This window comes from Procambarus clarkii, chromosome 5 (genome assembly GCF_040958095.1).
Source record: "Procambarus clarkii isolate CNS0578487 chromosome 5, FALCON_Pclarkii_2.0, whole genome shotgun sequence".
Taxonomy (NCBI): domain Eukaryota; kingdom Metazoa; phylum Arthropoda; class Malacostraca; order Decapoda; family Cambaridae; genus Procambarus; species Procambarus clarkii.
Window position 1 is genome coordinate 42,281,605 of NC_091154.1, and position 16,104 is coordinate 42,297,708.

A 16,104-nucleotide genomic window follows, 5' to 3' on the forward strand; every position below is an offset into this window, starting at 1 on the left:
AGTGAGGAATGATAATGACTGTGATAGTTAGGAATTACATTGACTGGTGATAATGAAGATAAATAGCCACTGGGAAGAGTAAGGATTGATAATGACTAGTGATAGTGAGGATTAATAGTAACTTGGGATAGGAAGGAATGAAATGACTGATTATAGTGAGGAATGACAAATGACTGGTGATAGTAAGGAATAATATTAACTTTTGATAGTGAAGAATGACAATGACTAATGTGGATAATTGACCTATGAGATTTATATTTATTTTATTTATATTAATTTATATAGTAATTTATATTTTACATTAATTTACATTCTTCGATAGCAAACTGTTTGATGTTTAAAGTAGACTGTATGATATTAAATTTTCACAAATCGCTTCCTTACATATTCTGGGTGGTTAATGGTTTATTTATGTAGTCATCAATATAAATTATTAGTAAGTAGGCATTCACTACAATATTAGACTATATATATTAGTAAGTAAATGGGGAGACCTTATATTGTATTGCCGATTTTGTCCAAGACATCCAGTATGAACACGGATGAACAAGCCAGTCAATACAGGTTGTGGGTGAGGCTGGCCTCCAACTCGTGTACTGGAGTACTAGGTAACTACTGTTAATTCTTCTTCCTCTTCAGTTGCACGTGTCAAAGGGCACTCACAATAATAGCAGGAATCCTAATATGACAACTATATCAGAGGGAAATATAGTTATTATTTATGAGATAATGTCCAAGGAATATTTACCTTGTTTTGGTCGCAGTCTCGTGTGCTAACCGGTCCACCCTACCTAACATTACTGATCAGGAATGAAAGATGATAAATGGGTTTCGGAATTAGGACACGTCTGTTGATAGTAGACGAATTTGATGTTAATAATGGGAGTACTTTACTTCCCATAACACCGTTGGCCAAAGGAAATTATCGGAGGTAAATATTGTCCCAGCGACTGATGTTAAAATTAAATGGCGACTACTGAGGTCCTCCTCCCACTGACGCCTTGCTTGTTGTGTCCAGATGTCAAGAAGTGGTTAAAGCCGGCCCACATTTACTCTACTCTAGTACTAATAATTACGTTGATTCAAGGGAAAGGTTTTTATGATGTTTACAGTCCAGACACACTGCTGTATTAGGAATGATTCCCAATATTTGGTGGTGAATTTAATGACGATATGTGGCCATGATATCTCGTTTTCTACGGCAGGAAAATGCCACTGTGTCCCGTCTTCTATGCGTTAATGTGTTTATTACACAACAGCGGCAATATCATCTGCCTGTTATATTAAATGTTAGTAAATGGTGTCGGGTTTTCCGACAACTGGTGATAGTGAAGAATGACAATGACTGGTGATAGTGAAGAATGACAATAACTGGTGATAGTGAAGAATGACAATGACTGGTCATAGTGAAGAATGACAATGACTGGTAATTGTGAAGAATGACAATGACTGGTGATAGTGAAGAACGACAATGGTGATAGTGAAGAATGACAATGACTGGTGATAGTGAAGAATGACAATGACTGGTAATAGTGAAGAACGACAATGGTGATAGTGAAGAATGAAAATGACTGGTGATAGTGATGAATTACAATGACTGGTGATAGTGAAGAATGACAATGACTGGTCATAGTGAAGAATGACAATGACTGGTGATAGTGAAGAATGACAATGACTGGTCATAGTGAAGAATGACAATGACTGGTGATAGTGAGCAATGATAATGACTGGTAATTGTGAAGAATGACAATGACTGGTGACAGTGAGGAATGATAATGACTGGTTATAGTGAGGAGCGATAATTGACTGGTGATAGTGTAAATTATAAATTAGGTGTGACTGTCAAAGTCAGGCGTTAGTTCCTGGACCCGGCACTAGATGTTTATAGATATAATTTCGTTACTATTAGCTGAATTAAACCGAATTTTAGAGTAGTTATCTTTGCAATAGAGGCAAGAAAGAAAACGGAACTATCGAGTTTCAGCTCCTGTCCTCCGCTTTATTTGGCTCTCTTAGCAACGTTGTTATTAGAAGTATATTCATGAAATTATAGACAGTTAAGCTTGAAATAGAGATAAGCGTGAAAATTGAGCTGTTGGGCTCTAGCTCTTGTTCTCCACTTTAGTTTTCTCGTGTAATGTCGTTAATGTACAGCGGAAGTAAAATAATTAAATTATTAACATAGTTACTAAAAATAAAGACACGGAGTTAAAATTAGTTCTTGGGGCCCGCCTCTAGTCATAGACCTCGAAAGAGTTATTTAAATTTCGGCAAGAACAGTTAGGTAAGGGGCAAGTACAGTTAGGTAGGAGGCAGTACAGTTAGGTAAGTGGCAGTAGAGTTAGGTAAGTGGCAGTACAGTTAGGTAAGTGGCAGTACAGTTAGGTAAGTGGCAGTACAGTTAGGTAAATGGCAGTACAGTTAGGTAAGTGGCAGTACAGTTAGGTAAGTGGCAGTACAGTTAGGTAAGTGAGAGTATAGTTAGGTAAGTGGCAGTACAGTTAGGTAAGTGGCAGTACAGTTAGGTAATTCGCAGCACAGTTAGGTAAGTGGCAGTACAGTTAGGTAAGTGGCAGTACAGTTAGGTAAGTGGCAGTACAGTTAGGTAAGTGGCAGTACAGTTAGGTAAGTGGCAGTACAGTTAGGTAAATGGCAGTACAGTTAGGTAAGTGGCGGTACAGTTAGGTAAGTGGCAGTACAGTTAGGTAAGTGGCAGTACAGTTAGGTAAGTGAGAGTATAGTTAGGTAAGTGGCAGTACAGTTAGGTAAGTGGCAGTAGAGTTAGGTAAGTGGCGGTACAGTTAGGTAAGTGACAGTACAGTTAGGTAAGTGGCAGTACAGTTAGGTAAGTGGCAGTAGAGTTAGGTAAGTGGCAGCACAGATAGGTAAGTGGCAGTACAGTTAGGTAAATCGCAGCACAATTAGGTAAGTGGCAGTACAGTTAGGTAAATCGCAGCACAATTAGGTAAGTGGCAGTACAGTTAGGTAAGTGGCAGTACAGTTAGGTAAGTGGCAGCACAATTAGGTAAGTGGCAGCACAATTAGGTAAGTGGCAGCACAATTAGGTAAGTGGCAGTACAGTTAGGTAAGTGGCAGCACAATTAGGTAAGTGGCAGCACAGTTAGGTAAGTGGCAGCACAGTTAGGTAAGTCGCAGCACAGTTAGGTAAGTGGTAGCACAGTTAGGTAAGTGGCAGTACAGTTAGGTAAGTCGCAGCACAGTTAGGTAAGTGGCAGTGCAGTTAGGTAAGTGGCAGTACAGTTAGGTAAGTGGCGGTACAGTTAGGTAAGTGGCAGTACAGTTAGGTAAGTGGCAGTACAGTTAGGTAAGTGGCAGCACAATTAGGTAAGTGGCAGCACAGTTAGGTAAGTGGCAGTACAGTTAGGTAAGTGGCAGCACAATTAGGTAAGTGGCAGTACAGTTAGGTAAGTGGCAGCACAGTTAGGTAAGTGGCAGTACAGTTAGGTAAGTGGCAGCACAATTAGGTAAGTGGCAGCACAGTTAGGTAAGTGGCAGCACAGTTAGGTAAGTGGCAGTACAGTTAGGTAAGTGGCAGCACAATTAGGTAAGTGGCAGCACAATTAGGTAAGTGGCAGCACAGTTAGGTAAGTGGCAGTACAGTTAGGTAAGTGGCAGCACAATTAGGTAAGTGGCAGCACAGTTAGGTAAGTGGCAGTACAGTTAGGTAAGTGGCAGCACAATTAGGTAAGTGGCAGCACAGTTAGGTAAGTGGCAGCACAATTAGGTAAGTGGCAGCACAGTTAGGTAAGTGGCAGTACAGTTAGGTAAGTGGCGGTACAGTTAGGTAAGTGGCAGTACAGTTAGGTAAGTGGCAGTACAGTTAGGTAAGTGGCAGCACAATTAGGTAAGTGGCAGCACAGTTAGGTAAGTGGCAGTACAGTTAGGTAAGTGGCAGCACAATTAGGTAAGTGGCAGTACAGTTAGGTAAGTGGCAGCACAGTTAGGTAAGTCGCAGCACAGTTAGGTAAGTGGTAGCACAGTTAGGTAAGTGGCAGTACAGTTAGGTAAGTCGCAGCACAGTTAGGTAAGTGGCAGTGCAGTTAGGTAAGTGGCAGTACAGTTAGGTAAGTGGCAGGACAGTTAGGTAAGTGACAGTACAGTTAGGTAAGTGGCAGTACAATTAGGTAAGTGGCAGCACAGTTAGGTAAGTGGCAGTACAGTTAGGTAAGTGGCGGTACAGTTAGGTAAGTGGCAGTACAGTTAGGTAAGTGGCAGCACAATTAGGTAAGTGGCAGCACAGTTAGGTAAGTGGCAGTACAGTTAGGTAAGTGGCGGTACAGTTAGGTAAGTGGCAGTACAGTTAGGTAAGTGGCAGTACAGTTAGGTAAGTGGCAGCACAATTAGGTAAGTGGCAGCACAGTTAGGTAAGTGGCAGTACAGTTAGGTAAGTCGCAGCACAGTTAGGTAAGTGGTAGCACAGTTAGGTAAGTGGCAGCACAGTTAGGTAAGTCGCAGCACAGTTAGGTAAGTGGCAGTACAGTTAGGTAAGTGGCAGTACAGTTAGGTAAGTGGCAGTACAGTTAGGTAAGTGACAGTACAGTTAGGTAAGTGGCAGCACAGTTAGGTAAGTCGCAGCACAGTTAGGTAAGTGGCAGTACAGTTAGGTAAGTGACAGTACAGTTAGGTAAGTGGCGGTACAGTTAGGTAAGTCGCAGCACAGTTAGGTAAGTGAGAGTATAGTTAGGTAAGTGAGAGTACAGTTAGGTAAGTGGCAGCACAGTTAGGTAAGTGGCAGTACAGTTAGGTAAGTGGCAGCACAGTTAGGTAAGTGGTAGTACAGTTAGGTAAGTGGCAGCACAGTTAGGTAAGTGGCAGTACAGTTAGGTAAGTGACAGTACAGTTAGGTAAGTGGCGGTACAGTTAGGTAAGTCGCAGCACAGTTAGGTAAGTGAGAGTACAGTTAGGTAAGTGGTAGCACAGTTAGGTAAGTGGCAGCACAGTTAGGTAAGTCGCAGCACACTCAAATATTAAACTCAAATATTAAATAAAATTAAATACCAAAAATATATGATATGTCGGGAGTTCCATTCGGAACTTTAAGATTAGGATACTTGAGCACCGGGGATTATCTTTTAGGACTGGATTACCGTTGTCTAAACCAGCATTTTCGGAGATTAGAAACCATTGTTACGAGTTTGATCATTCTCTGCTGGAATCTGATTTTAAAATTCTGGACACCTGTATGAATGGCCAGTCAGATTTGAGGGTAATGGAATCCTTATATATAAAGGAGCTGCGGCCTCTGTTAAATAACAACCTTTCAGCTGTTCAATTGTACACTGTATAGTGCACAGTAGGCCCTGTAAATTGATTTATAGTTCATTCTGGTAGTTTAATTTTATTATAATTTTGTTTAGTTTACCATGTCTTTGCCTTTTCTTATTTATTTCAAGTCTTGACATTGTACATTATTATAATCTTTTATTTAGGATATATAATACATTTTTTTTTATTTAGTTTTATTTAATATTTGAGTTTCTTATAAGACTTTGGTTAGTACTTTATAATTGTCGTTTATTCTGTTTGTATTTTACATACATTGTTTGTAGATTTGTAGTCATTATATAAATATTTGTTATAGTGTTTAGTATCTATGTGTTAGGTATCAAGTTTCACTTTTGATCACTTCACGTAAGTTTAATAGAATGGTTTGTTTTAGTAGTTATACATTTCATCTTGTAGTTTAATGAATTTTAAATTAGCTTTAATATATGTGACAGTTAATAAGTTTTATTTGTATTGATCACTTTAAGTAAGTTTAAGTGTTTTGTTTTTTAAGCATTTTCCTTTCTTTGATAGGCAATTATATTCAGTATGAGTTCTTTGTTTACCAGTTATTTGATTGTGATTTCTGTTTTTTCTTTTAGATCTGATGATGAATACGAGAAGTATTCGAAACGTTATGCATTTTAAAGTAAAGAATCTGAAACAAGATGTTCAGTATATCCCTGGTTTTCCTATTCATCTTAAAATTAAGATTCCCGAAGGGAACATCGACCATAAATATATATATATATATATATATATATATATATATATATATATATATATATATATATATATATATATATATATAACTGAAAACTCACACCCCAGAAGTGACTCGAACCCATACTGCCAGGAGCAACGCAACTGGTATGTGCAGGGACGCCTTAATCCGCTTGACCATCACGACCAGACAAAAGGAAGTGATAGCCGAGGCTATTTGACCCACTTCCCCGCTGGCACTCGGATGGTAATCTTGGGCATAGCATTTTATCAAATCACCTCATTTTTGGGGCAACACGTGAGGAACACAAATGCGTTCCTCACAAATACGCATTTCTGTTCCTCACGTGTTGCCCCAAAAATGAGGTGATTTGATAAAATGCTATGCCCAAGATTACCATCCGAGTGCCAGCGGGGAAGTGGGTCAAATAGCCTCGGCTATCACTTCCTTTTGTCTGGTCGTGATGGTCAAGCGGATTAAGGCGTCCCTGTACATACCAGTTGCGTTGCTCCTGGCAGTATGGGTTCGAGTCACTTCTGGGGTGTGAGTTTTCAGTTGCATATTGTCCTGGGGACCATTCAGGCTTGTTCGCATATATATATATATATATATATATATATATATATATATATATATATTATATATATATATATATATATATATAATATAATATAACTATATATAATATAACTATATATATAACTATATATATATAACTATTTAACCTGAAACAACAACATAAAACTCTTGTAGAAACAAAGACACTCCGTAAGTTAACATCCCTAAACGGTGGACAGCTAAAAATCCCTCGTCCTAAAGATGGCTACTTTAACCTGACTTCTTATGATCTTACCCAGGACCAACGAGACCTCTTAAATCTTGGTCTAAATTGTCAATTCTTATCTAAACCAAAGATGCATCAAAAACGCCTGGAAATCGAAATGCTTCTGGACGATATCCATAAGCTAGAAGACAACAAAAAAGTCATCACCACTGACACACTTCAAGCTGAACTACTTGCAGAAGCAGGGAAAAAACGAGGAACATATTCATCTACAATCTTAACCCCACGACTCAAAGAAGCAGCGAAACAACTAAAAAATCTGAAAGACGTAACAATAAGAAAAGCCGACAAAACAGCAGCATATGTATTGATTCCTACCCATGAATACATGAACAAAATTAGCGACATCCTTAGTGACGACTCCAAATTTCAACGAATCACGAGGAACCCCGCAGAAGACCTTAAGCGGAAAGTAAACAAAACAATTACAGCAATCAACGCAAAGAAAGGTAGTGTGCATTTCAATAAACTTCAAGGCGACTATGACTTAGGATATGCCTACGGCAATGTTAAGACGCATAAACCGGGTAACCCACTACGCCCTATAATCAGCCAAATACCAACCCCAACTTATCACCTGGCAAAGAAACTCAATGATCTCCTAACTCCATACACTCCAAGTAAGTTTAGTCTACAATCATCAGCAGATTTCCTAGAATTGATCAAATCTACCCAGCCCGATGGTATCATCGCTTCCCTGGACGTTGAATCCCTATTTACCAACGTCCCAGTCGACACAACCATAGGAATGATACTGGACAGAGTATACAGAGACGAGAGCACCCCCAAATTAGACATACCTGAGCCACACTTGAAAAGTCTTCTCGAAGCATGTACAAAGGAAGCCCCTTTCATCAGTCCACAAGGAGACATGTATTTATAAATAGACGGAGTAGCAATGGGCTCCCCCTTAGGAGTTTTATTTGCTAATTTTTATATGGGAACCATCGAAGATAGGGTCTTCAGTAGCAGACAAAAACCAACTGTATACTGCCGTTATGTAGATGACATTCGTAATAGTAAAAGACTCAGATGAACTAATTGACCTAAAAAGACACCTAGAGAGAGAGTCAGTACTCCGATTTACACATGAAAATAGTGAAAATAACAGTCTGCCATTCTTGGATGTACTAATAACAAAAACAGGAACCTCTTTAAGCACCAACGTATATACCAAGCCCACCAACATAGGATTATGCCTGAACGGTAGAAGTGAGTGCCCCCAAAGATACAAAGCCAGTGTTCTCAATGCTTATATTCGTCGAGCGCTTACCCACTGCTCTGAATGGAGCAACGTGAGTAGAGAGTTTGAAAGAGTAACTCAGGTATTGGTGAACAACGGATATAGCAACGCGGAAATAAACGCTGCTATAAGAAGACACTTGGACCGTTGGTATAATTCAGAACCTAGAACAGAAACCACAACACCCCCAATAAAATTATATTACAAATCAACCATGCACAGTGAACATATAAAAGAGGAAAGAATAATGAAAGAAATAATCCGTAAAGGAGTAAAAAGCACTACTTCTAATCAAAACATAAACCTGATAATATTCTACAAAACCAAGAAAACTTCCGAACTCCTTATCAAAAACAGCCCGAAGCCGACGGAGAACCCTCTACAGCAGTCAAGCGCTGTATACATGTACACTTGCCCCCACGAAGGATGTAACCTTCAATGTAAGTACATAGGTATGACGTCGACCAAGCTGACGAGGCGTTTGACATGCCAACTTCAATCTGGTGCCCCTAGGAATCACATGAGACAAGCCCATGACATTACTCTAACCAGAGAAATGTTGAACAAGAATACCTGCATAATAGACAAAACCCAAGAAGATTACAAATTCTTGAGGCAATTCACATAAGAATAGAGCGACCTACCATGAACACCCAAATCACGGAACTATTTACTCTACCCACCATGAGAGTAAGGACAAGACAAGAACATATCGATACCAACACAGAAGACAATGTCGAGCATAATAGGCCAATTACACTGGATTAATCTTTGTGTTTAGATAGGAGCTGCCTCGTATGGGCCAATAAGCCTTCTGCAGCCTCTATGTTTCACCTCACATTTATCCCTTATGTATCCCCCCATGTTTTCACCTTTATTGTATTATCACCTGACCCAGTGCGGGTATAAAATCAACTAGTATTGTAAGATCTGTTCACTTGAGAATGAACCATGGAGGTTCGAAACGTTGTGCAAATTATATAAATAAGTGTAATACACTCTATAGTAAATCACTTCTTTTCTTCACCTCAAAAGTACGAAAATGAGTTTTGGAGAACTCCTATTTCAATTAAGCCCTGATGCTAAGAAAATAGTTAGAGGGATAGAAGCCCTAAACCAGAAAATAATAAATACAGAATATGCGGTCATATTCAATGAAACATGTTTGAAAGAAAACCTGCTGCCAGTATACACCAATATATATATATATATATATATATATATATATATATATATATATATATATATATATATATATATATATATATATATATATATGAATGAAAACTCACACCCCAGAAGTGACTCGAACCCATACTCCCAGAAGCTTTGCTTCTGGGAGTATGGGTTCGAGTCACTTCTGGGGTGTGAGTTTTCATTCGCATATAGTCCTGGGGACCATTCAGGCTTGTTCGCATATATATATATATATATATATATATATATATATATATATATATATATATATATATATATATATATATAGGCACCCTTCTTGAGCCCGGATGGGCACATGTATAAGCAAGTAGATGGGGTCGTCATGTGTTCTCCCCTAGGTGTCCTGTTTGCAAACTTCTACATGGGTACCATCGAGCATAAAGACTTAGACGACATGAACTTGAAACCGGCCATATACTGCAGGTATGTTGACGACATTTTTACACAGGTACCTGATGTCAGACATCTGCAGGAGCTGAAGGAGGCATTTGAGCAGAGTTCCGTGCTGCGTTTTACTTACGAGATGGAAAAGGATGGGAAGCTGCCCTTTCTAGATGTAACAGTCATGGAAAAGAGCGGAGGTTTCCACACTGCAGTCTACACTAAGGAAACGAACATAGGAATGTGCCTAAATGCCAACAGCGACTGCCCAGACAGGTACAAGAGGAGTGTTGTTAACGCATATGTCGACCGTGCTCTCAGCCACAGCTCAGAATGGAAGCAAGTCGACGAAGAACTCTGTAGGGTAAGGCAGGTCCTAGTCAATAACGGCTTCTCCAATGGTTTCGTCGAAGACATCATAAGAAGGAAAGTGAAAAGCCATGCAACCTCTGAAGAGACAACTAACACAACACCTATACCCCCTATTAGACTATTTTACAGGAACTTCTTTTCCACAGCTCATAAAACGGAGGAAAGGGTCCTGAAAGATATTGTTAATAGAAACGTTATCCCTACAGACAAAAATCAGAGGATACAACTGACGATTTACTATAAAACCAGAAAAACGGCCAGCCTACTCATGAGAAACTCTCCAGACACAAAACAACGCTTTAAAAGAGACTAACGTCGTCTATGCCTTCAAATGCCCACTTGGGGACTGTAAGCTCCAAAAAACCCAGTATATAGGCAAGACAACAACATCTCTTTCTAGGCGTTTAACGATGCATAAGCAACAGGGCTCCATTAAGGAACATATAATATCTTCCCACAACCAAACCATCGCCAGAGAAATCCCAGTAAACAACACAGAAATCATCGATAGATACAGCGATAGCAGACGGCTTGACGTTTGCGAGGCACTACACATCAAGAAGTCAACACCAGCAATCAACAGCCAATTATTGCACAACTATATTCTACCCACCTCAAGACTCCGCTCCAATATAGAATCATCAAGAAATATGGACCAATAGGCTTTCTACAAACACTTCTATTCAATATCCATTGCTTCGTGTTCTGTCTTGTGTTGATGAAATTAATACCCTATTAATACTCTTGTTCTGTCTTGTGTTGATGAAATTAATACCCTATTAATACCACATTTTGTTCTGTCTTGTGTTAATGCCACATCACCCCTTCCACCTCACTCAAATGTAGATATAAAATCGGAGATACGTAAGTTCTATTCAGTTGTGTATTTGTGAACTAAAGTCTTTGAAAATGTAAAAAGTTTTACGAAACGCGCCCGTGTGGCGACAGACTAGAAATAAAAATGAATTTTGGAGAATTGATTTTTGATTTACCTCCAACAGTGAAGCGTAATGTACGAAAGATTGAGAAAATTCGTTTTAGAATTATTAATCTTACTTTTTCGGTCATATTTAATAATATATGTCTACAGGAAAGACTGCTACCAAAATATACTAATATATATATATATATATATGTTGTTAAATATGACTGAAAAAGTAAGATTAATAATTCTAAAACGAATTTTCTCAATATTTCTTATGTTTCTTTTTACTGTCGATGGTAATTGGAAAATCAATTCTCCAAAATTCATTTTTATTTCTAGTCTGACGTGACGCTTGAACGCGTTTCGTAATAACTTATTAGATTTTCAAAGACTTTAGTTTACACACACAGAGCTGTAACCTGAAAACACTAAATAGAGTTTTACTTAATGCTAACATGGAACAGCTTGTCTTATATACTCGCATTTGGGTGAGGTGATATGTTGCAACAGTTTTGGATGAGGTGAACAAACTTTTGACCAACACAAGACAGAACACGGTGCATTGGGTATAAATTGGATAAATGAGAGGGAAGAATGGAAGTAACTGCAAAGGGCCTGTCTTGAGGTTATCTTGAGATGATTTCGGAGCTTTTTAGTGTCCCCGCGGCCCGGTCCTCGACCAGGCCTCCACCCCCAGGAAGCAGCCCGTGACAGCTGACTAACACCCAGGTACCTATTTTACTGCTAGGTAACAGGGGCATAGGGTGAAAGAAACATTGCCCATTGTTTCTCGCCTGCGCCTGGGATCGAACCCAGGACCACAGGATCACAAGTCCAGCGTGCTGTCCGCTCGGCCGACCGGCTCCCCTTTTTTGGCCCATACTTCCTCTTGATGCTTCAATATTGGTACGGAGTCATGAAGTGGGTAGAATATAGTTGTGCATTAATTGGCTGTTGATTGCTGGTGATGACTTTTTAATATGTAGTGCCTCACAGATGTCAAGCCGCCTGCTATCGCTGTATCGATGATTTCTGAGTTGTTTGTTAATACTTCTCTGGTGATGGTCTGCTTGTTCGAAGATATTATATGTTCCTTAATGGAGCCCTGTTGCTTATGCATTGTTAATCGCCTGGAAAAAGATGTTGTTGTCTTGCCTATATACTGAGTTCTTTGGGGCTTACAGTCCCCAAGTGGGCATTTGAAGGCATAGACGACGTTAGTCTCTTTTAAAGCGTTGTTTTGTGTCTGGAGAGTTTCTCATGAGTAGGTTGGCCGTTTTTTTGGTTTTATAGTAAATCGTCAATTTTGTCTTCTGATTTTTGTCTGTAGGGATAACGGTCCTATCAACAATATTTTTCAGGACCCTTTCCTCCGTTTTATGAGCTGTGGAAAAGAAGTTCCTGTAAAATAGTCTAATAGGGGGTACAGGTGTTGTGTTAGTTGACTCTTCAGAGGTTGCATGGAGTTTCACTTTCCTTTTTATCTTTTTATGAGGTCTTCAACGAAAGCATTGGAGAAGCCGTTGTTGACTAGGACCTGCCTTACCCTACAGAGTTCTTCATCGACTTGCTTCCATCCTGAGCTGTAGCTGAGAGCACGGTCGATGTAAGCATTGACAACACTCCTCTTGTACCTGTCTGGGCAGTCACTGTTGGCATTGAGGCACATTCATATGTTTGTTTCCTTTGTGTAGACTGCAATGTGGAAACCTCTGCTCCTTTTCATGGCTGTTACATCTAGAAAGGGCAGCTTTCCATCTATATGTATATATATATATATATATATATATATATATATATATATATATATATATAAATATATATATATATATATATATATATATATATATATATATATATATATATGTCGTACCTAGTAGCCAGAACGCACTTCTCAGCCTACTATGCAAGGCCCAATTTGCCTAATAAGCCAAGTTTTCATGAATTAATATATTTTCTCTAATTTTTTTCTTATGAAATAATAAAGCTACCCATTTCATTATGTATAAGGTCAATTTTTTGTTATTGGAGTTAAAATTAACGTAGGTATATGACCGAACCTAACCAACCCTACCTAACCTAACCTAACCTATCTCTATAGGTTAGGTTAGGTTAGGTAGCCGAAAAAGTTAGGTTAGGTTAGGTTAGGTAGGTTAGGTAGTCGAAAAACCATTAATTCATGAAAACTTGGCTTATTAGGCAAATCGGGCCTTGCATAGTAGGCTGAGAAGTGCGTTCTGGCTACTAGGTACGACATATATATATATATTAGTATATTTTGGTAGCAGTCTTTCCTGTAGACATATATTATTAAATATGACCGAAAAAGTAAGATTAATAATTCTAACACGAATTTTCTCAATCTTTCGTACATTACGCTTCACTGTTGGAGGTAAATCAAAAATCACTTCTCCAAAATTCATTTTTATTTCTAGTCTGACGCGACACGGGCGCGTTTCGTAAAACTTATTACATTTTCAAAGACTTCACAAATACACAACTGATTAGAACTTACGTCTCTCTGATATTATATCTACATTTGAGTGAGGTGGGAAGGGTGATGTGGCATTAACACAAGACAGAACAGGAGGGGATATTAATAGGGTATTAAAAGTATCAACACAAGACAGAACAGAAACAATGGGTATTGAATAGAAGTGTTTGTAGAAGGCCTATTGGTCCATATTTCTTGATGCTTCTATATTGGAGCGGAGTCTTGAGGTGGGTAGAATATAGTTGTGCAATAATTGGCTGTTGATTGCTGGTGTTGACTTCTTGATGTGTAGTGCCTCGCAGGCGGCTTGACGTTTGCGAGGCACTACACATCAAGAAGTCAACACCAGCAATCAACAGCCAATTATTGCACAACTATATTCTACCCACCTCAAGACTCCGCTCCAATATAGAAGCATCAAGAAATATGGACCAATAGGCCTTCTACAAACACTTCTATTCAATACCCATTGTTTCTGTTCTGTCTTGTGTTGATACTTTTAATACCCTATTAATATCCCCTCCTGTTCTGTCTTGTGTTAATGCCACATCACCCTTCCCACCTCACTCAAATGTAGATATAATATCAGAGAGACGTAAGTTCTAATCAGTTGTGTATTTGTGAAGTCTTTGAAAATGTAATAAGTTTTACGAAACGCGCCCGTGTCGCGTCAGACTAGAAATAAAAATGAATTTTGGAGAAGTGATTTTTTATTTACCTCCAACAGTGAAGCGTAATGTACGAAAGATTGAGAAAATTCGTGTTAGAATTATTAATCTTACTTTTTCGGTCATATTTAATAATATATATATATATATATATATATATATATATATATATATATATATATATATATATATATATATATATATATATATATATATATATATATATATATATATATAAATATATGTATGTATATATATATATATATTATATATATATGTAAACATTCATACAGCCAACATCTGACGATACATTTCCGTTTTCCATTAAGCGGAGTGCACTTAATTAAAGCGAGTTTTACACGCAACACATCTCATCGAACAAGCAGAATCAATTCGCAATAATTTGCAATAATGTTAAACAAGGCTCTGGTGGCAACGGCCAAAGGACACGAATATTTGCGTTGCAATATGTTGTAATTGAATGTTGCACGTGTGTGTTCCTCGACCAAATATATTGCACATTGATATGCAGATGAGGATATTTTTGTGCAACTGGTGAATGAAGGATGCAATGGACTATTTTTGAACGGAATTTGTGTTGCAGTATTGAGGAAAGGTTTTTTATGTATACTGTGATGGTGAACGGTGAGCACGCACTGACGACTGTGGCTACTATTGCTGCTGCTACTGTGAATACTACGGCTACTGCTACTACTGTGAATACTACGGCTACTGCTGCTACTGTGAATACTACGGCTACTGCTTCTACTGTGAATACTACGGCTACTGCTTCTACTGTGAATACTACGGCTACTGCTGCTACTGTGAATACTACGGCTACTGCTACTACTGTGAATACTACGGCTACTGCTGCTACTGTGAATACTACGGCTACTGCTGCTACTGTGAATACTACGGCTACAGCTACTACTGTGAATACTACGGCTACTGCTGCTACTGTGAATACTACGGCTACTGCTGCTACTGTGAATACTACGGCTACTGCTGCTACTGTGAATACTACGGCTACTGCTACTACTGTGAATACCACGGCTACTGCTGCTACTGTGAATACTACGGCTACTGCTTCTACTGTGAATACTACGACTACTGCTTCTACTGTGAATACTACGACTACTGCTACTACTTTGAATACTACGGCTACTGCTGCTACTGTGAATACTACGGCTACTGCTTCTACTGTGAATACTACGACTACTGCTTCTACTGTGAATACTACGGCTACTGCTGCTACTGTGAATACTACGGCTACTGCTTCTACTGTGAATACCACGGCTACTGCTGCTACTGTGAATACTACGGCTACTGCTGCTATTGTGAATACTACGGCTACTGCTGCTACTGTGAATACTACAGCTACTGCTACTACTGTGAATACTACGGCTACTGCTTCTACTGTGAATACTACGACTACTGCTTCTACTGTGAATACTACGGCTACTGGTACTACTGTGAACACTACGGCTACTGCTGCTACTGTGAATACTACGGGTACTGCTTCTACTGTGAATACTACGGCTACTGCTGCTACTGTGAATACTACGGCTACTGCTTCTACTGTGAATACTACGGCTACTGCTGCTACTGTGAATACTTCGACTACTGCTTCTACTGTGAATACTACGGCTACTGCTGCTACTGTGTGTTTGTCTGTCTGTGTGTTTGACTGTCTGTGTGTTTGACAGTCTGGGTGTTTGTCTGTCTGTGTGTTTGACAGTCTGGGTGTTTGACTGTCTGTGTGTTTGACTGTCTGTGTGTTTGACTGTCTGTGTGTTTGTCTGTCTGTGTGTTTGACTGTCTGTGTGTTTGACTGTCTGTGTGTTTGACTGTCTGTGTGTTTGACTGTCTGTGTGTTTGACTGTCTGTGTGTTTGACTGTCTGTGTGTTTGACTGTCTGTGTGTTTGACTGTCTGTGTGTTTGACTGTCT

General features: G+C 39.0%; 1 protein-coding gene across 1 annotated transcript in view; it reads left to right on the forward strand.

Moving 5' to 3' along the window:
* LOC123765496 (uncharacterized) overlaps positions 1-15,842 on the forward strand; it is a 29,042-nt gene extending 13,200 nt beyond the window's left edge. Inside the window, exon 3 of the mRNA XM_069303898.1 lies at positions 14,806-15,842. Coding sequence (XP_069159999.1) covers positions 14,806-15,842 — 1,037 coding nt within the window. The remainder of the gene's footprint in view (positions 1-14,805) is intronic.
* Positions 15,843-16,104: the final 262 nt, after the last annotated feature.